At 45.6% G+C, this 21824-nt stretch overlaps 2 protein-coding genes across 2 annotated transcripts in view; one reads left to right on the top strand and one right to left on the bottom strand.

Annotated features, from left to right (window-relative positions):
• Window positions 1-7677, top strand: part of usp44 (ubiquitin specific peptidase 44) — a 51705-nt gene extending 44028 nt beyond the window's left edge. Inside the window, exons 4-6 of the mRNA XM_078420211.1 lie at window positions 2354-2462; window positions 2843-3048; window positions 5662-7677. Of these exons, the coding sequence (XP_078276337.1) occupies window positions 2354-2462; window positions 2843-3048; window positions 5662-5810 (464 nt within the window). The 3' untranslated portion in view covers window positions 5811-7677. The remainder of the gene's footprint in view (window positions 1-2353; window positions 2463-2842; window positions 3049-5661) is intronic.
• An 11615-nt stretch (window positions 7678-19292) lies between these two features.
• The window catches only part of metap2a (methionyl aminopeptidase 2a), a 28702-nt gene continuing 26170 nt past the window's right edge, over window positions 19293-21824 (bottom strand). Inside the window, exons 10-11 of the mRNA XM_078420050.1 lie at window positions 21310-21425; window positions 19293-20544 (exon numbers count right to left, since the gene is read on the bottom strand). Of these exons, the coding sequence (XP_078276176.1) occupies window positions 20292-20544; window positions 21310-21425 (369 nt within the window). The 3' untranslated portion in view covers window positions 19293-20291. The remainder of the gene's footprint in view (window positions 20545-21309; window positions 21426-21824) is intronic.

Raw genomic sequence — 21824 nt, 5'->3', positions numbered from 1 at the left:
AGTCCATCAGTCCATCACACACACCACACTCACCACCATTGTAGATGTGACCCAGCCCATCACACACACCACACTCACCACCATTGTAGATGTAGCCCATCACACACACCACACTCCCCACCATTGTAGATGTGACCCAGTCCATCACACACACCACACTCCCCACCATTGTAGATGTGACCCAGTCCATCACACACACCACACTCCCCACCATTGTAGATGTGGCCCAGCCCATCACACACACACACCATTGTAGATGTGACCCAGTCCATCACACACACCACACTCCCCACCATTGTAGATGTGGCCCAGCCCATCACACACACCACACTCCCCACCATTGTAGATGTGACCCAGTCCATCACACACACCACACTCCCCACCATTGTAGATGTGACCCAGCCCATCACACACACCACACTCCCCACCATTGTAGATGTGACCCAGTCCATCACACACACCACACACCCCACCATTGACTCCATCCACACTTCGCGCTGCCTTGGAAAAGCAGACAACATAATCAAAGATTTGCCCCACCCCGGTCATTCCTGTTCTCTGCTCCGGTCTGACAGGTTGAAAGCACGCACCACCAGACTTGGGACCAGCTTCCCCTCTGTAGGGCTTCTGATCGGGCTTCTGAACGGTCCTTCCATAAGCTGGGGTACTGTCTGCTTCTCTATATCCATTGCGGATAATGCACTTTGTCTATGGAACTGAATGCGCTACAATGCTGAGAACTATATTCTGCACTTGGTACCTTTGCCTTTGCTCTATCTATTGTACTTGAATTTGACTTGATACAAGTATTATTAAATATATTATATTGGATCTGTTTGAATAGCATGCAAAGACAGCATTTAATTGTACACGTGACAATAATAGGTCTCTAAGGCCCCCCCTCGGTCATGGCTGATGCATCCTGGGTGTTGGCTGCTTGCGCCAAGTCTCGGCTAGAGCAGCGTGGATGTGTGGGTGGGATGCCAGCCTGGGTAATGTCACATGAAGGATAGGCTGTTGCCCATTCAGCACGTCCCCCCTCTCCACGTCGCTGATTGATCCAAAGGAACAGCAGAGCCGTTACAGTTTGGCACCAGCACCATCGCAGGAGCTGCCAGAACGAGGTTGTAGACAACGACCAACTGCCTCAGGGACTCCCACTCCGGAGTTTTCTTGAGGTTTACTCCTGGAGCCTTTTTCATGACTGGATATGGCCACAAGGCAGTGCAGGTTTTAGATCAGAGCTTTCCCTCTCCTAGATGCACTGCCTTCCCAGGCTGACGAGCCTCATCTGCCCGAGACTCGTGGTGGGGGGGTGGGTGGGGTGGGGGGGGGGGGGGTGGGGTGGGGTGGGGGGGGGGGGGGGAGAGCTTCTACCTTCCCGTCTATAGCACCGGCCCACTGCAGCCTTCATCCATCCACCTTCCCAGCCGTTGTGACGCTCCACTAAAGTCACCCATCATCCTCCCTCCGCCTGTTCCACCGTGGAGGTCTTGGTTGGATCGCTCTTTGTCAGGGACCTCCCCCTCGACCGTACCGCCATGGGTGACCCTACCAGGAGCGTAGCTCCAGACGGCATCGCTCTCAGGATCTCAGGACCACACAAGCTTCTCCACCACGACACGGTGACAATCGTGGCAATAATAAACCTAACCAAATCAGTCCCCACTCTTCCTTCAAGGGTGTTAGAAACTAATTTGTAGTTTTTTTTTACACTTTTACCTGTTGCTACTGCAAATGACCAGATTTACAGAATTCTGTTTCACAGCTTGTGTCTGATTTGAACTTGTCATTGGGTTTCTTACTGATGCTCAAACCTAGTATTATAGGCACAAAAAGCTGGAGTAACTCAGCGGGTCAAGCAGCATCTCTGGAGAAAATGAATAGGTGTCGTTTGAGGTCCAGATCCTTCAGACCAAGAGTCTGGGGAAAGGGAAACAAGAGATACAGAGATAGAGAGATATAGAACAAAATGAATGAAAGATATGCTAAAAGTAACGATGACCATGGAAAGGTGGAGCGCACAATGGTCCATTGTTGGCTGTGGGCTACGTGATAACGAGTTAAACGGACAATGAAACTCAGAACGATATTGCCCAAAAACAGGCAGGTGGGACTAGTATAGATGGGACATGTTGGCCGGTGTGTGTAAGTTGGGCTGAAGGGCCTGTTTCCACATGGTAAGTCTCTGTGATTTTCCAGCAGTGTAGGCAGGCAGGACAACTGAACCCCTATTTATTCAGCAAAATCTAGTCACCACTCTTCAAAGAACTCCATTTGATGTGAAGCGATATTTGGTGAATTGCGTTGAAATGTTCATGAAGAGATGTTTAAAAGTTGCTTCTTGTCTCAGGCAAGCGCAGGAAGTCCTCTTCAAAGCCCTTGGTCCTAACTGAAGCACAGAAACAGCTCGTGATCCACAAGCTACCTCATGTTCTGCGTCTACACCTCAAACGCTTCAGGTAACGGAGGTTTTAATCACCAAAACCATTTGCGTGTGTTCACGTCTGCGGTTCAGTATTTGGCACGGTGGCGCAGCGGTAGAGTTGCTGCCTTACAGCGAATGCAGTGCTGGAGACCCGAGTTCCATCCCTACTATGGCTGCTGTCTGTCCGGAGTTTGTACGTTCTTCCCGTGACCTGCGTGGGTTTTCCCCGAGATCTTCGGTTTCCTCCCACACTCCAAAGACATACAGGTTTGTAGGTTAATTGGCTAGGTAAATGTAAACATGTTCCCTAGTGGGTGTAGGATAGTGTTAATGTGCGGTCGGTGTGGACCCGGTGGGCCGAAAGGGCCTGTTTCCGTGCTGTATCTCTAAACTAAACTGGCATTTTTCTTGCAGGTGGTCAGGTCGCAATCACCGTGAGAAGATAGGAGTGCACGTGAGCTTCGACCAGGTGTTAAACATGGAACCATACTGTTGCAGAGAGTCCACTGGAGGCCTTGGGACCAATTACTTCACTTACGACCTGGCTGCTGTGGTCATGCATCACGGAAAGGGCTTTGGCTCAGGACATTACACAGCGTATTGCTACAATATGGATGGAGGTGTGTGCTTTTACTGTGCCCTTATCCCTAGTGCAGCAGTCTGGGGAAATCAAAAATAGTCTTAAATAACAATGTAAAAAAACTACATTTATTTGCTCATGAACACTGCACATAATTCGCTTTACAGTGGCAATCTGGGAGCTACCAGTTAAATTGTATTTAGAGATCTGTGAGGGGACAAACAGCGAGAGAGAGTGAGTGAGAGTGTTGTCTCTGGTTTCTGTTCACTCCTCCCATCATCCTTCCCCATTCCCCTCACTATAACCTCCCCATTCCCCACACTATAACCTTCCCCATTCCCCTCACTATAACCTCCCCATTCCCCTCACTGTAACCTCCGTCACTATAACCTCCCCATTCCCCTCACTGTAACCTCCCCATTCCCCTCACTCTAACCTCCCCATTCCCCTCACTCTAACCTCCCCTCACTATAACCTCCCTCACTGTAACCTCCCCATTCCCCTCACTATAACCGCCCTCACTGTAACCTCCCCATTCCCCTCACTATAACCGCCCTCACTGTAACCTCCCCATTCCCCTCACTATAACCTCCCTCACTGTAACCTCCCCATTCCCCTCACTATAACCTCCCTATTCCCCTCACTATAACCTCCCCATTCCCCTCATTATAACCTCCCCATTCCCCTCACTGTAACCTCCCCATTCCCCTCACTATAACCTCCCTCACTGTAACCTCCCCATTCCCCTCACTCTAACCTCCCCTCACTATAACCTCCCTCACTGTAACCTCCCCATTCCCCTCACTATAACCTCCCTCACTGTAACCTCCCCATTCCCCTCACTATAACCTCCCTCACTGTAACCTCCCCATTCCCCTCACTATAACCTCCACATTCCCCTCACTCTAACCTTCCCCATGCATCGTTGGGGGTTGCGTTCATCAGCAGCCTGCGCGTGTGGAGCACGTCATTTTCGACTGCACTGTCCTCCGTCCCCCTGGTGGAGGGGTAGACCTCACGGCCCTCGACAACAGCACATTGCACTGGCTACAGCGCCTGGAGGCCGGCACATAACTTCTGCTGCCTCAAACGCAAGAAGAAGAAGAACCATCCTCATTCCCCTCTCTGTAACCGTACTCATTCCCTCCGCTATAATCTTCCCCATTCCCCTCACTGTAACCTTATTCGTTCCCTCAGCTATAACCTTCCCCAGAGTTTAATCAATCAAAATCTGGCTCTATTGTTCATCTTTCCTCATTGCCAGACGCTGCACATGTAATCATCCAATTTCTAAATCTATTGGCTTCAGGGGTAGGAATGTTTTTGGCAGGTGGGAGTGGGGGGGACTGCATTTGAAACGCACACTTTAAACCAAGGGATTGGTTCTCTTTCCAGATACTTTCCATGATGCAAATACTTTTGTCTCATCCAAAAGTTAAAACTGCAGAGGAGAACTGTGAAAATGGGATAATGTCTTGCATTAGGGTGTGAATCTGGTTGATTCAAACGTGACCTAAACGTGATAATTGCTGTCAATTGCATTTGATTTTAATGAATCATGGGCTGAGGCAAATCTGATCTGATCTTTCAAATGAAATTAGTGTCATGTTCTAATTTTGAGCTGCATTGAATTAAACGCAAGTCAGCCTGAATTGCCTTTAATATCGTGTTAATTTTCTTCTTCCTCTCATCTGCTCTTGCGTTGTCTTTCTATGCACGATTAAGTGTTTTGACTGATGCTTCTGCATGTCTTACTTTAAAGCAGTTGCCCTCTCAAATCACTTTCAGAATGTAACATTAGAATCTTTTGACCATTTGCCACCCTATTTCAATTTGTAAGTGACTGAACTGTCGTTCAATCACTGATGTAAGTGACTGATATTGTCCTGCTGTAGTTGGCCGTAGCTCGGTGAAGCCCCCGCGGTGTCCAATTACTGCAGCTGTGTCGTATCCCTTTCAGGAGTGCGGACTCTGATGTTCTCCTTGCGATTTAGGCTGTTTTTAGTTTGCATGTAATGGCACCTCGGAACATGGGCGGCGCAGTGGCACAGCGGTAGAGTTGCTGCCTCACAGCGCCACAGACCCGGGTTCCATCCTGTCTGTATGGAGTTTGTACATTCTCCCTGTGACCACGTGGGTTTTCTCCGGCTGCTCTGGTTTCCTCCCACATTCCAAAGACGTACAGGTTTGTACATTGTAAATTATCCCTTGCGTGTAGGGTAGTGCTAGTATATGGGGTGATCGCTGCTCAGCGTGGGCTCGGGCCGAAGGGCCTGTTTCTGCCCAGAATGGAGTAACTCAGCGGGACAGGCAGCACCTCGGGAGAGAAGGAATGGGTGACGTTTCGGGTCGAGATCATTTCTTCAGTCTGAATCATCCACAATCAGTAAACCGTGCCTGCTTTCCTCCCATATTCCACTAGCCCCTAGAGTGACCCTTCTTCAGACCCGACCCGAAATGTCACCCATTCTTCTTTCCAGAGATGCTGCCTGTCCCGCTGAGTTACTCCAGCATTTTGTGTCTACCTTCGATTTAAACCAGCATCTGCAGGGTTTTTTTCCTAAAAAAGAATGTGCGGTTTATTGCCCCAAGTGGCAGCGTTGAAGTTCAGTGCTACGTTTACTTTGTAATTTGAATACTTTGGCTTTTGTAGGGTTGTGGGTCCATTGCAATGATTCAACGGTGACTCTGTGTACTGTGGATGAAGTCTGCAAAGCTCAAGCCTACATCCTCTTCTACATTCGCCGACTTCCTCAGGGCATCAAAGTGCCTTCATCGCCTGCCTCACCCGATAACAACTGAACACCAGCAACACAACTACAGCTCTGTCATAATCACTCTCACAACAAAATCCTGACACAAGGATTTTATGGACGTACGTTTTACTGATGACTACACTGATGATGTTGGGATTTTAATTTTTGACGGATTTTTTAAAAAGCACTAAGCCACGTGATTAAGCTTACAAATCTCAAAATTCTCATCACTGGAGCCTGAGGCAACGTCACTTCCTCTGTGGATTTGTAGCTTTCCAGCCCTGTTCTCACTCGCTTTACTTTTACCACGTTCGTATTTATTCAAAATTATTCAAAAATTCTGATTCAAAATTAATTTTGATACGTTTGTTTAATAGTTCTGTTTTATTTCCCTCAGAAATATTTGGGTATAGTTTGAATGAATGCTTTCCATTGCTTCATACGCAATAACCTTCTTATAATGATGATGTACATGCAATACAGCACCTTTTTAGTTTCATAAATTTGATAAGTGGATTTCAATAGATCAGTTATGGAGACCCTGTATAGTCTGACAGTTCATAGTTTGGTGGTAAGTGTAAATGTTCCCATCTCAGTCTCCTAAAATGATCCATTCACCATCGATCCACACACCATTGTCTCTTCAATATTTGCAGATTCAATGTCATCTCATTGGCTTTGATATAGAATGTGCAAGGATCCTAGGTTTAAATTTCTACCATTTTATCTGCAACGTTAAAATCTTTTTTCCCTTTATGGGAAATTTGGAGTGGCACGGTGGCGCAGCGGATAGTTGCTGACTTACAGGGCCAGAGACCCAGGGATCGGTTCTGACTACGGGCGCTGTCTGCACGGAGTTTGTACGTTCTCCCCATGACCTGCGTGGGTTTTTGTGCTCCAGTTTCCTCCCACACTCCATGCAGGTGTGTAGGCTAATTGGTTTGGTTAAATTGTAAATTGTCCCGCGTGTGTGTAGGATAGAGTCAACGTACGGGGATGGCTGGTCAGTACGGACGCCATGGGCTGAAGGGCCTGTTTCCGCACTGCCTCTAAACTGAACCAAACTAAAACGTGACCCTCTTCCAGAATTTGAAATGGAGCTCTATCTAACTCTCTCTTAAATTCATCCAGTAATTTTATTTCTAGACTAAGAGGGGATAGTAGTTGTGTTCCAGCTCTACAATGTGCTGGTGGAAACACATTTGGGAGCATGTGTTCCGTTCTGGAGCGTGGGAAGTTTGTGAAGAAAGTGCACTATGGTAAATCAAGGGATGCACATCAAAGGGAGATGAGATAAATGAGGGTTACGTTTTTGTAATTTTGAAGATGAGCGGCAAAGTTGATTTTCAAAATATTAAAGGGAACTAACTGCTGGGAAAGAAGAGGAGAAACTTTCCCCATGCATTGAGCATTCCACAACTAGGGGAGTGCATTCTACACATGGCCTACACCTGGCCTTTCTAAAAGCACCACCCACAAGTGAATGGTACTGTTTGAGGCAACTTCATTTAATCCTTGGTAGAAGCATAATGCTGGAGTAACTCAGCGGGTCAGGCAGCATTAAAGATACGAGAGGAGCAAGATGGACCACTCCGTTGAAATCGCCTCTGTTTGCGCCTGAAGTGTAGTACGCAAAGGAGCGTAACGTCCGCCATTTTAGTAAGCAAAACCCACCGTTCGCTCTGCCTCTCGCAGTGTAATCAGTGTTTTGGGGGAACAGTATGTGTGATTATACCATTAAAATGCAGAATATATCTCATCTATCAATTCACAGATTTTTGTTATTTTTCTTTTAAAATATTTCTGCAAGTTTCTGCCTACTAAAATGGTGCCATGACATACTACGAGTGGTCGAGTGGTCTATCTTGCTCTGCTCTATTATCGTTGGGCAGCATCTCTGGAGAGCAAGAATGGGTGACGTTTTGGGTCGAGACCCTTCTTCAGACTGATGTCAGGGGAGAGGGCGAGACATTTGTCCCACCCCCTCCCCCGACATCAGTCTGAAGAAGGGTCTCGACCCATTCCTTCTCTCCAGAGATGCTGCCTGACCCACTGAGTTACACCAGCGTTTTGCTTCGACCTTCGATTTAAACCAGCATCTGCAGTTTTCTTTCCTATTCATTTAATCCTTTACTCACTTGAACAGGATGGGTGTAAAAGCACGGCAATACTGGGAAGGGGCAGCAGCTTCTGTGGACCGGGATAATTTCTTGCAGAGAGTTTTGTTCTTATGTTGGACTTTCCACATCTAGCTTCTACACCCGGAGAGCTGTTAGACCTCCTGTAGTTGGGGATTGTCATGCGGCTCACTAGCACTTTTCAGTGCTGCCGTTAAATATTGCCCCGCTCACACCACAAGAGTACATGTCCCTGGAGATTGTCATTGCCTGATGTCAATGTGGCTCATTTGCCGATTTTTCCGTCCTGTTTTTTGAAGGGTCCAGCTCATGCTGCGAGAGTACGTGGGACTGCACATTCTGAGGCAATTGTGAAAGGAATTCAACAATACTGCAGCGAAAATACCCAATTTGGATAGACCCTGCTGGCATTGTTAGTGTTGAAGTGAATCTATGTTCAAGAACTCTTGCTATGACCTGGAGATGAAGTCATCCATGCCATCAGCCATCCCCAACATATTTTGGTTTAGATAAGAGCAGAATTAGGTCAGTCTGCCCATCAAGTCTAATCCTCCATTCAATCACGGCTGATCTATCTTTCCCTCTCAACCCCATTCTCCTGCCTTCTCCCCATAACCCCTGACATCCGTACTAATCAAGAATCTGTCCATCTCCGCCTTAATAATAATCTATTGACCTGACCTCCACAGCCGACTGTGGCCATGAATTCCATAAATTCACCACCCTCTGACTGAAGAAATTCCTCCTCATCTCCTTCCTAAATGTACATCCTTTTATTGAGGCTATTGCCTCTGGTCCTAGACTCTCCCACTAGTGGAAACATCCTCTCCACATCCACGTCTTTCACTAATCAAAGATGTAATTCTGGACAGATGTATCTCCCTTAACAATGAGCAAACGTTGATTGAGGGAGTGCATTGGAATCCTGCTGACCCACAGCAACTCTGAATAATTCCACAAATGTCATACTCCATCCAATACTTGACCTAGTTTGCTGTTGACGAGAAATTGTGCATATCTTCCCCAGAAATTTGTAAAATGCTGGAGGAACTCATCAGGTCAGACAGCATCTAGATAGGGGAATGGTCAGGCGGTGTTTTGGGTGGCCTGACCCCCTGAGATTGGGGGGGGGGGGTGGGGGCTGAGTTTGGGGGTGTCCTGACCCGCTAAGTTCCTCCAGCACTTTGTGTTTCGGTCAAGATTCCAGCATCTGCGGTCTCTCATGTTTCCATTCCTCAGAAATATCTCAATTTTGGCACCTTTTATTAATGACCTGGAAAAACATTGGGAGGAATTTCTTTTTTGACATCATCAATTGGAGTTTCAAAGCATTGAAATAGTTGACTGAAGTGTTTGATTGTACTTCTGAACATACCAGAACAGATTATTTACTCCTCTCTCTGCATGCCACATGAATAAACATTTCTGCTCACATTTATCACATCCCTTCATTTCCTTTCCAGGATCCATACAATAAACAATAGGTGCAGGAGGAGGCCATTCGGCCCTTCGAGCCAGCACCACCATTCAATGGCTGATCATTCTCAATCAGTACCCCGTTCCTGCCTTCTCCCCATACCCCCTGACTCCGCTATCCTTAAGAGCTCTATCCAGCTCTCTTGAATGCATTCAGAGAATTGGCCTCTACTGCCTTCTGAGACAGAGAATTCCAGATTCACAACTCTCTGACTGAAAAAGTTTTTCCTCATCTCAGTTCAAAATGGCCTACCCCTTATTCTTAAACTGTGGCCCCTTGTTCTGGACTCTCCCAACATTGGGAATATGTTTTCTGCCTCTAACGTGTCCAACCCCTTAATAATCTTATACGTTTCGATAAGATCTCCTCTCATCCTTACAAACATAAAAAATAGGTGCAGGAGGAGGCCATTTGGCCCTTCGAGCCAGCACCGCCATTCATTGTGATCATAGCTGATTGTCCACAACCAGTAACCCGTGCCTGCCTTCTCCCCATATCCCTTGACTCCACTAGCCCCTAGAGCTCTAACTCTCTTAAATTCATCCAGTGAATTGGCCTCCACTGCCTTCTGAGGCAGAGAATTCCACAAATTCACAACTCTCTGGGTGAAAATGTTTCTTCTCACCTCATTTTTAAATGGCCTCCCCATTATTCGTAGACTATATTCAATCCAAATCTTAAGTTAAAGCCCAATGTTCAGTCACCACTTCAGTCAATGAGTTTCACTGTTTTAAAGTGTTTCCCTTTTCCTCTGAGATTGCATTTACCTGTGATCTTTCGTTCTGTAACCCTCAATTATCGCAAAACGGCCGAACTCTCGTCTTGTTTTTGATTGTTTATAGTTTTAAAACTTCTTTATATTTTTGTTGTTGTTGTTAATGGAACAACTTTTCAATGTAATTAACATTTTGTTTTTTACACTAGATGTTTCCATGTTGCCAGGCTGTGACATTGGATAGAAATCGGCATTTGTACCATTGGTGGTGCGTGTGTACACAAGTTCTAATGTGTCCCGCTGGGATGTAGTTTATGCGGCACTTAACGCTGGCTCTTGCCAACATGTGGCCACGCTGGAGCCAGGTGACTGTTGTCAGCAAGTTGCTGTCGTCCGAGGAAACCACGATACAAATTGCAACGGTGCACAAAATGCTGGAGTAACTCAGCGGGTCAGGCAGCATCTCTGGAGACAAGGAATGGGTGACGTTTCGGGTCGAGACCCTTCTTCAGACTGATGTCAGGGACGAATGTCCCGCCCCCTCCCCTGACATGGGTGACCCGAAACGTCACCCATTCTTTCTCTCCAGAGATGCTGCCTGTCCCGCTGAGTTACTCCAGCATTTTGCGTCTACCTTCGATTTTAACCAGCATCTGCAGTTTTTTTCCTACATGTATTCCCACTACATGTGTTTCCTTGCACATCTTCATCCACTTGTAGGCTTCTTCTGCAAAGGGGACGCTGATTAATGGCCTCTGCCTCCCGGGCTATCTTTCTGATTTGCTTTTTATGCATTTCTATCTGTGCTTTGAAATAACAACGTACTTTTAACCTGGAATAGCGAATTCTGATGGAAATCCAGTAGGGGAAAGTTGCAGCTTGAATGTAATACACTGGTGATTTACTTTGAATGTGGAAATATTAACTTGTGCTTTAATGTAGGAAATCATTCTGAACAATAATATGTGTAACAGTTAGTAACTGAGATGAAACCAATATTCATCACAAGCACACAGCAGATCGGGGGTGTGGAGAGGCATAAGGAGAGTTCATGTTATAGAAAGTAGTTTGTTATTTTATATCTCCACCATTTAGTCATAGGATTGCACAGTACAGAAACAAGCCCTTTTGGTATTGAGTTGTGTAAATTATCAGTGACAAATCCAGTTGAGATGCCCAGTTCTTTAATGAACCCTTACACTCTTGAATTTTGCTCAAAATATTGAATTTATAAAAGGGAAGTGAAATTGGGCTAATCCTGTGCAGCTCTCTGAATGCCCTTGTGTTTTGGGTAATCGTGCAATAAAGTGTTCACTGAAAGCTTAGAGTTGATGGCGAAGGTGGTTTCTGCTGTTTGTTCCATGCCTTTCATGTGCAATGCCCATCACAGTGTACCCACCTGCTCACGACGATTCACTTCTTGAATGTACATCTGATCAGCAAACCCAATCATCACGAGCATGATTAAGGAAGGATCTGTTTTGTTAGCTTTAATTGGGAAACGTTTCCAAATCAGTGTTCCAGACTTTGTAAGAACATGTAAAAGCCCCAAACCAAACAAGATTGGAGCTTATGTTTTTCAATTTGTATTGGGCTTCAAAAGGTGGAATCTTATCATAGGAATGTGACGTTTAATATTCAATTTTTGTTCTTGGTGTAATGTTAATTTTACAATGCCTAGTTCATATTCTTTGCCAAGTCTGTTTGCATCATTGTTTCCACACTTATCTTTCCCTTTGCTCCCAGGTGCCGTTCCAGGCTGAGCCTGGCTTGTCTTCTCCCCATACACGAGTGTTCAGCCCAACTTGTCCATGCTGACCAGTGCAGCAAACTGGTTTTAGACCATTCTTTTCTCTGCCTCGTTGCAGATTGCTATCTCCTATCATAGAGGTTAGGTGACGTTTCGGAGTGAGTTCCAAACCTGCAAAATTGATGACAGGTTTGTGTTTAAGGCTGCTTCTTACCTATATTTTGATGAGCGGCTGGTTTATTTTACTGAGCACACTGGGACTTGTAAAGCATCATGTTGTATTGAATATTTGATCATGTCTATAATTGCCGACAAGTTGTTAGCTTTAATTTTTTGTGGTTGTTCCATATGTCCCATTCTGCAGACTTGGCAAAGGCGAGAGTTGGCGTCCACTGTTTATAAAATTGCATCAACCTTAATCATCTCGTCCTGCTTGGAGCTGTAATGTGTTACTGGTGGTCTGGTTGGGAGTTTTCTTGTTGTTGAAATACTTCCTTTGATAGCCTGTGTTCATATTTCCCTTTGACATGGAAAGCCATTTGGCCATTGCGGTCTATGCCAGTTCTTGGTGCAGCTGTACAAGTGCCTCCTCTCAATTTGACCTATTTTTTCTCATCTGCCTATTAACTTGCCCCAGTTCTCCCACCACCCATCTACACCACAGGTCTTTTAAAGTGGCCACTAATTTACCAACTAGTGTCTTTGTGATGTGGATGGATCCCAGGGTAACCCTGGAGAGAACTTGCAAACTCCGCAGGTTGAGAAGGTGTAGATTGAAGTCATGTCTCTAACACTGAGGCAGAAGCACAGCCTGCTGTACCACTGTTTAGCATTGATGCTTTGTTAGATATTAAACTCTGGTGAGGAATGGACCTAACGTTGCCAATACTCACTAAAGGGTGTTTGAATTCTCTCCCTTCTCTGGGACCGTTGTATGATACGTGTATTCCAATTTTGCTGAATTTCAAGCAGAATACAGTGGGATAAGTTTTTAATTTTTGGATATTTTTGTAGAAGAGTTATCTAAGAGATAAGAGTTTATCATTTAATATGGTTGTGCCATAATGAGGGGCAGGAAATAGTGATAATGGGAATAGAATTTGTCTCAAAGGTTTTCTACAATCAAGGTTTGGATTCAAGGTTCTATATTTTTTTAAATATACAGATATTGTAACATGAATTTTTGCATGTATGTGCAACTAGCTTTAATTGACAGATTGACTTGTATCATAGCAGCATTTTATACAATCGTAAAAATTTTAGCTTTTTATCCAACTTTGTTAACAGATGAGCTTATTCATTTTGCTATTTGAAAAATCTTTGGTTGTTGTAAAGTAATGCAAAATTGTTACCTCAATAAAATTCTTAAATAAACAAAACCTCCAGGTGTTACTTTGCTCCATTTAAATCTCCTAACAGAAATGTTTTGTTTCAGTTAGAGGGGAAGAGAGGGACAGAGGAACTATCTAAAGTTGGAGAAGTCAATGTTCATACCACTGGGCTGCAAGCTGCCCAAGCGAAATATGAGGTGCTGTTCCTCCAATTTCCGGTGGGACTCACTATGGCACTGGAGGAGGCCCATGACAGAAAGGTCAGACTGGGAGTGGGAGGGGGAGTTGAAGTGCTCAGCCACCGGGAGATCAAGTTGGTTACGGCGGACTTTCGCTCAACACCTTCGCTCAGTCCGCCTTAACCAACCTGATCTCCCGGTGGCTTAGCACTTCAACTCCCCTTCCCAGTCTGACCTTTCTGTCATGGGCCTCCTCCAGTGCCATAGTGAGGCCCACCGGAAATTGGAGGAACAGCACCTCATCTTGACTGGGCAGCTTGCAGCCCAGCGGTATGAACATTGACTTCTCCAACTTTAGATAGTTCCTCTGTCCCTCTCTTCCCCTCCTCCTTCCCAGATCTCCCTCTATCTTCCTGTCTCCACCTATATCCTTCCTTTGTCCTGCCCCCCTGACATCAGTCTGAAGAAGGGTCTCGACCCAAAACATCACCCATTCCTTCTCTCCTGAGATGCTGCCCGACCTGCTGAGTTACTCCAGCATTTTGTGAATAAATACCTTCAATTTGTACCAGCATCTGCAGTTAATTTTCTACACAGAGTGGTAAGTGGTATTTTAATAGATCCCCATTCTCAATGACAGAAAACCAAGTAATAGCACTATCATTAAAAGATTACGGGGAAAAAATATTTTGGGGAAAGGGGGGATTTTTTTAAAAAGTGTGTAGTTCCAAAGGGATAAAGAGCAAGATAGTTGAGGGATGAGACCACTTACGTGAGAAGTGAAGCAACAGTAACTTTAGGGGAGACAAAAATCCTGTGACCACATTTACCAAGACCTCAACGGTGGAACAGGCGGAGGATGATGGCTGACTTTACAACGGCTGGGAAGGCGGATGGATGAAGGCTGCAGCAGAAAAGGGTCCCCGGTCGTCTTGGACTCCACGCCACTGGATCCTGACCCAGATCTGTCAAGGACCGTGTGGTGGCTGTCTGTGCACCAGTCTCCCCACGTTAAACAAAGTCACGCACAGGTGTCCGACCCTATGGAGAGGACAGTCATACTCATTTCCAGTGACCGCCGATGATGACTCCACATTGCACCTTGGGGCACTGAACAATTGAAGCTATTTAAAATGTTCATGATTGTTTTCTTTTTACGGGTGCAATAGCTGAGCTGGTTTGCAGATGGGGCGATCAGGGCTCACCGAACATCAACAGGCCAAGGCTGCAGCGTACAAGTCAAATGATCCTAAGCAGGAGCAGTACAAGAAATCTCACTACGCTCTTTACAAGGCCATCAATATGCCAAGAGACAATACCAGGACACGCTTGAGACCCAGTATAATCACTCTGAAGCCCATCGATTCTGGCAAGGCCTGAATACTATGATGGGCTGCAAAGCAAAGTCAGGCAGCATCGCTGGTGATAGTGCGGCCTCCTATTGAAGCTAATGCATTGTACCCTCGCTTTCAGTAGAAGGCCAACAGGACGATGACATCCATCCCGTCAGACTCGAGTGTGTCTTTTCCCAGAACTTATACAGGTTAGATTGGCCTCGAAGGTAGACACAAAATGCTGGAGTAACTCAGCGGGTCGGGCAGCATCACTGGAGAGAAGGAATGGGTGACGTTTCAGGTCGAGACCCTTCTGAAAAACTGCAGATGCTGGTTTAAATTGAAGGTAGACACAAAATGCTGGAGTGACTCAGTGAGACAGGCAGCATCTCTGGAGCTGCCTGCCTGACTGTTACTCCAGCATTTTGTGGCTACCTTCCATTTAAACCAGCATCTGCAGTTTTTTTCCTAGTTAGATTGGCCTTCCTGAGGGTGAACTCAGAGTCCCTGGCTGCGTCCTTAGGAACCGGTGGTCCACTAGCGGGAGTGTTCATGGGCATCTTTAATCATTCCCTGCTCCGTTCTGAGGTACCCAGCTGCTTCAAGAAGACCACCGTCATCCCAGCGCCAAAGAAAAGCAAGATCTCATGCCTTTGGTGATGCTGCTGATGAAGGAACCCAGCGGCATCATTGTTGTACAAGATGTAGGCGAGGCCACATACGGGGTACTTGGTTAAGCTTTGGTCACTGTTGCAGGAAGGATGTCGTTCAGCTAGAAAGGTGCAGAGAACATCTAAGAGGATTGTGCCAGGACTCCAGGGCCTCAGCCAAGGGGAAAGCTTTGGCAGGCTAGGGTGTATTTCTTGGTGCACAGGAGGCTGAGGGGTAATCTTACTGAGGCGTATAAAATCATGGGAGCAGTAAATAGGGTAAATGCACAGATTGTCTACCTAGCTTGGGGAATCAAGGACATGGGTTCCTACTAAATCATTCCCCTCAAACCCAAGAGGCAACTTTCACACCCTGCGTGTCTGGAACATGGAATCGGCTGTCAGAGGTAACTAAGTTAAAAGACGCTTGGACAGCCACATGGATAGGAATCGTTTAGAAGGATATGGACCAAACGTGGGCAAATGGGACCACTTAGACAATAGGTGCAGGAGTAGGCTATTCGGCTCTTCGAGCCAGCACGACCATTCAATGTGATCATGGTTGATCATTCTCAATCAGTACCCCGTTCCTGCGTTATCCCCGTACCCCCTGACTCCGCTATCCTTAAGAGCTCTATCTCGCTCTTTCTTGAAAGCATTCAGAGAATTGACCTCCACTGCCTTCTGAGGCAGAGAATTCCACAGATTTTCAACTCTATGACTGATAACGTTTTTCCTCATCTCCGTTCTAAATGGCCTACCCCTTATTCTTAAACTGTGGCCCCTGGTTCTGGACTTCCCCACATTGATGGGGCATTGTGCTCGGAGGGCCTGTTTCCATGCTGTATCCCTCTAAGATTTTTGTGGTGGTGCAGCTCATCCAAAGGAGATAAAATGAGGGCTGAAGAGCTGAACTAACGTAAAAAATGTACCAGGCGCAAGTTCACAACTGAATGTTTTATTCCTTTGACTAGGTAGAAAGCTTCCTTGAATACAGGCTGCAGATGACGGTGTGAAGTTACACACAGTGCCCCAACGTCGTTCAATGTTGTTTCCCTTACCATCTCCAGACCCCTCTGGCTCTGCACATTACAACCGTTACCTTTTAACGTACAGTGACTACAAATTGTGATTGTACATCTCTGGGGGAGGGGGAGGAGAAGGGGGGTTGAGGGGGAGGGAAGGGGAGTGGGAGGTGGGAGGAGAGGGTGCTGCACCAATGCAGGAGAGGTTTGGGCGCAACGGATCCACTTGGTCTAGTTGCAGGTCAAAGGTAGACACAAAATGCTGGAGTAACTCAGCAAGACAGGCAACATCTCTGGAGAGAAGGAATAGGTGACCCTTCTTCAGATGTGACCTGAAATGTCACCTATTCCTTCTCTCCAGAGATGCTGCCTGTCCCGCTGAGTTACTCCAGCATTTTGTCTACCTTTGATTTAAACCAGCATCTGCAGTTCTTTCCTACATATAAAACCAACTTGATTTAGCTCTTTGTCCATCAACCCCTTCATCTCAGGAATCAATCTTGTGACTCCTTTCTGTGATGTCTGCAATCCAGGAAGATATATCCTTTGTCGTGCGAGATGAAAGCTGCAGACCTTCAGATAAAGTCACAATATAATTGACTCTTCACTACAGGATTCTCACCTGCCTAGCTAGCTCCCATGTTATTATATTGAAACCGGCTCTCCCTCTACACCATCTTCACAATGTGCTAATTGATCTATTGGCCCAGACCCTATTCCATGCAAAATTTGAAACTGAGGAAAAGCATTTTCTCTTGATAAGTAATTAATTGGCTGTTTCTTTAAGCAGGTCCACAATACATTGGAAACATTCAGACAACATAAAATAGACTTTTATGCTACCTTTTAGGGTGTTAGCTGAGGGCCTCAGGTCTTTTAAGTTTCCTTCTGGTCAAAGCTTCACCTCATTAAATGCCATTAAAAAAAAAAGCAACTCTCCCATCTATTCAAATTCCTTATGCTGCTTCTCAATGAGCAAACACGCATGCAAACAACCAAAATTGACGTTGGATTATATCACTCGTGAGAACTGGGCCAATACATCCTGTGGAAGAGCAGGGTAGTGCTGAAAGCAGCTTCTTATTTTTTGCTGTTAATTATGCATCCACGGATAAAATCTCAGAACAAATCTTCAGAATGGAGACGAGGAGGAATTTATTTAGCCAGAGGGTGGTGAATATGTGGAATTCATTCCCACAGATGGCTGTGGAGGCCAAGGTAGAGATTGATAGTTTCTGGTCAACATCCCTTCCCCAGGTACTTTCCCCTGCAACTGCAAGAGATGCAATACCTGTCCCTATACCTCCCCCCAAGGACCCAAAGTTTTTTCAGGTGAGGCAGAGGTTCACTTGCACCTGTTCCAAGTGTGGACTCCTGTATATCGGTGAGACCATTCACTGAACACCTCAGTCCACCTGAACCTATCTGATCTTCCGGTTGCTGGACATTTTAACTCCCACTGACCTTTCTGTCCTGGGCCTCCTCCTCTGTCAGAGCGAGGCCCAGCGCAAATTGGAGGAACAGCACCTCAACATTGACTTCTCTAACTTCAAGTAACCCTTGCTTTCCCTTTCTCCATCCCTTCCCCTTCCCAGTTCTCCAACCAGTCTTACTGTCTCCGACATTTTATCATGGCTTTCTTGTTACCTTCTCCCAGCTAACAATGATCTATTCTGCATTTTCCTTGATCTCCATTCCAGTTGCCCATTTTCCACCCCTTCACACTCCTTATCTATCTATGTCCCTCCCCCGACACAAGTCTAGAGAAGGGTCTCGACCCGAAAAGTCACCCATTCCTTCTCTCCAGAGATGCTGCGTGTCCCGGTGAGTTCCTCCAGCATTTTGTGTCTATGGTTTAAACCAGCAGCTGCAGTTCCTTCATATACATCCATTGATAGTTTCTTGATTGGGAAGGGCACCAAAGGTGACAGGATCAGTTGTGATTGAATGGCAGAGTAGACTTGATGGCAGAATTAGGCCATTCGACCTATGTGTTAAGGATTTACGGATGGTAGAAGTTGCTTTCAGATTTTTGATGGGGTTGCAGCTCTAGCGAGATTAATTATATCTACCCAAGGGGCCCTCTACAGAACATAATGTGCAGCAGCTCCAGTCTTGAACTAAAGGATTAGAGTAGATTATATTGTCTCATATCATAAATGGACAAGACTGTAGATCAACCACATTTCTCTTTCAATATGACCTTCACCACATATCTTATGCATGATACACATTCCACCAGGTAGTCCAGTCCGGGATTTGAGTCGGACTGCAGCCACTGCCTGCAGCCTGCTGGTCCCTTTAGTTTGGTAGTCTGTAAGCTGACACCAGGAGTGCAACATTATGTATTGTCCACTCTGCGTGGGTTTCACTAAATGCTTCACCTAATACTTTGTAATGGATTGATTACAAAACAAAGACTCAAAGAAGCATTTGTGTTGTACTAACCCTTTCTTAACAGCTACCCACCCCAAACACCGAAGGCGGAATTACAATCTGGAGCATAGCTTGTACGTCAAGCCTTCTGAATTAGAGTTCTTATCCAATGAGCCAGTGTTGAAGGTGGTCGTGCAGATAATGAAAATGTGCAGCTGCCACAGAGGATAATTCTTGTGCAAACTGAACAGTGACATTCATTAATAGAGACACAAATGTTGGAGTAACTCAGCGGGACAAGCAGCATCTCTGGAGAAAAGGACCTATTCCTTTTTTCCTTCCCTCCAGAGATGCCCTTCCTGACCCACTGAGTTATTCCAGTATCGTGTCTGTCTTCAGTGTAAATTAGCATCTACAGTTCCTTCTTATACATCTGTTACTATAAACAGATTGATGTACTACTTGTAACTAAGAAGTCTCTCTCTTAAAGAATGAATGCCCCTATTAAAGGGTGGTTAAGTGATGAACCCATTGCCTTGCTGCACTGCACTGCAGCCTGCACTTTGCACCCAAGACCTGTCCACTATTTTTCCCCACAGAAAATTCACACAACCCACTCTTAAATATTAGGGCAGTTTAAACAGTTTTTAATTTAACTGGTGCTTATAAATACCAACTTCAGATTCTCAGTACTTAATAATTGCATAATATCCATCTTAAAGTATCAGCCGACATTTCTCGGTGGTTTAGGCCAGCATCTCGCAGTCTTGGCCATGGCACTAAACAGTCCAACCTCCAGTCTTGACAATGAAACTACACAAGCGCTAGACATCTCCAAACCGCTAGGAATTGGACTGGTGAGTTACAAATCTAACTCTTGCTGTTACGGCAAATTGTGCATTAATTAGGAGCCCCCAGTCCAGCACAAGGTTGCCATTCATCTAGGAGCATTTGTACTGGTAAACAAATAGTTATTAGAAGTCAAACAAATGTGATGAATAACAAAGCTGACAGTTCCTGGATTGTCTCCTCCTCAAACACCTCTTCAACATAAGATGTTAAATCGGCACGGGTTAGAAGGCAATTGAGAGTGCAGGTACTGATGAGACAGTTATATTCAATACCATTCTTAATGTTAAAAAGAAGCCTCTGGGAAGTATTAGTAGAACTCTCTGTTGGAGATGAGTGCCTACAATAAGCAGCATTCCACGCTCCTGAAACTCCAGTACCAAATTAGTTTTTATTATAGCAGCAGAGAGTTTAATAGGGGTCATCACATTCTGCTCCAATGGCTGTATTTCAATTGCACTCTATTAATCCATCCGTAAGTGTTAAGGAGAAAACCCCATCAATATAACAAAGTTCCTAGATATCAGAAACCTTTTATTAAAAATCTGTGATGGGTGGGAATACAAGCTGCTCCTCCACCCTACTGCCACCCTCTCTCAAACATGGCAAACTTAAACCCGGTCCATTACCAAAACAAACAGGTGGGAGAACGCTGAAGGCAAAACCATTCACACAGCCTCTCAGTGCAGCAACGGCCAAATGATTAGTAATCGTCCCCACGGCTCACAACTTCTTTACACGTTGGGCGTAGCAGGATGGTGTGTTCAAACTGTGCTGTGTACGAGCCTTTGATGTCACACAGGGGAGGGTATGGATCTACGATACCCAGGTCACACAGGTTCTTCAAGGCCATGAGGTATTTGCTCTCACCCAGGCGGTCGAGCCATCGACGGCAAAAGGCAAGTGTCCCAAAGTTCTCATTGATAACATTCAGGAGGTGCTTTGCTCGTGGAAGTCTAAAGAAGAGAACAATCAATTTGGAATGATTTGCTCAAAAACTCAAATGTATCAACTACTATGATATTGCTGGACAACGCTGAATGAATTGTTCATCAAGCAATGTAGCACTCAGTAACAAATAAGCAGCAAGAGCTGGAAAATTCAGTTTCATTTAGGTTAGAGACACAGTGCGGAAATAGACCCTTCGGACCACCGAAACTGCACTGACCAGTGATCATCCCACACACTAACACTGTGCTACACACACTAGGGACAATTTACACTTTTTACAAAGCCAAATAGCCTATAAACCTGTACGTCTTTGGAGTGTGGGAGGAGACCGGAGCACCCGGAGTAAACCCACGCGGGTCACGGGGAGAAGGTACAAACAAGCACCCGTAGTCAGGATGGAACGTGGGTCTCTGGGGCTACTGTAAGGCAGCAGTTCTGCTGCTGTACCACCGTGCCAGCGTGAAAGTGTAACTGACAAATACCCTACTCTCCTGTCATGCTTCTAGGCAAGCACATTCTTTTAGCATTTAACATTAAACCACCAGTTGTTACTGCATTGCCAATGTCGATCTTTTTTTTACATTAACTGAACAGGGGTATTATCCAGCGGGAAGTACAGGAAAGGTGTAGGAGCAGAGTCAAGTCTCCACAAAACTGGAGCTCCTTACTGCTCCATTTGATGCAGAGCTTCCACATTTTTAATTCAAACAACCGTGGCAAGAAATAAGATATCTGTTGACTGCCAACTCCCAAAATATTGTCAGAATTACCTAATTGGTACATGGCCAACATCAAAGTTCTTCATGTAATGTGAACAGTCCATGTCATCGTGAACGACGCCTTTCCCCGTGCTTCCAAATGTCTCGATTGCATACACTTCTCCCTCCTGAATAAAAACACAAAACATCCAAAGTTTAAACCTGAAAAGACTTTAAAGGTCAAAATGATATGTCTTCCCACAATATAAAATATCCCATGAAGATATGACTTTTTTCAAATTTATATTACTTTTAAAGCTGACAGCCATTTTATTTGGGTGTCCTTCACAGATCACCAAGCTGATGAACTTTTCATTGCACACTCGGCAACCCAGAAGGCTCCTGGCCACAATGTTGGCGGCAGAGTCTTCCAGCCTTTGCATGGGGAGGCAGCCTCCTTTTCTGGCGATGCGTGTCGGCACGGCTGGATGCTTCAGAGGGGCTCACGTTGTCGACCTCCCCGTGGTAAGCCCTGTCAACACCTCAGTCAGGCGAACGACAACAAACAGAGACAGCAGAAGCAGCTT

Source organism: Rhinoraja longicauda, chromosome 23 (assembly GCF_053455715.1).
Source record: "Rhinoraja longicauda isolate Sanriku21f chromosome 23, sRhiLon1.1, whole genome shotgun sequence".
NCBI classification, from domain to species: Eukaryota; Metazoa; Chordata; class Chondrichthyes; order Rajiformes; family Arhynchobatidae; genus Rhinoraja; species Rhinoraja longicauda.
The sequence above is the reverse complement of the archived record's forward strand: the minus strand, read 5'-3'. Positions and strand labels throughout refer to the sequence as shown.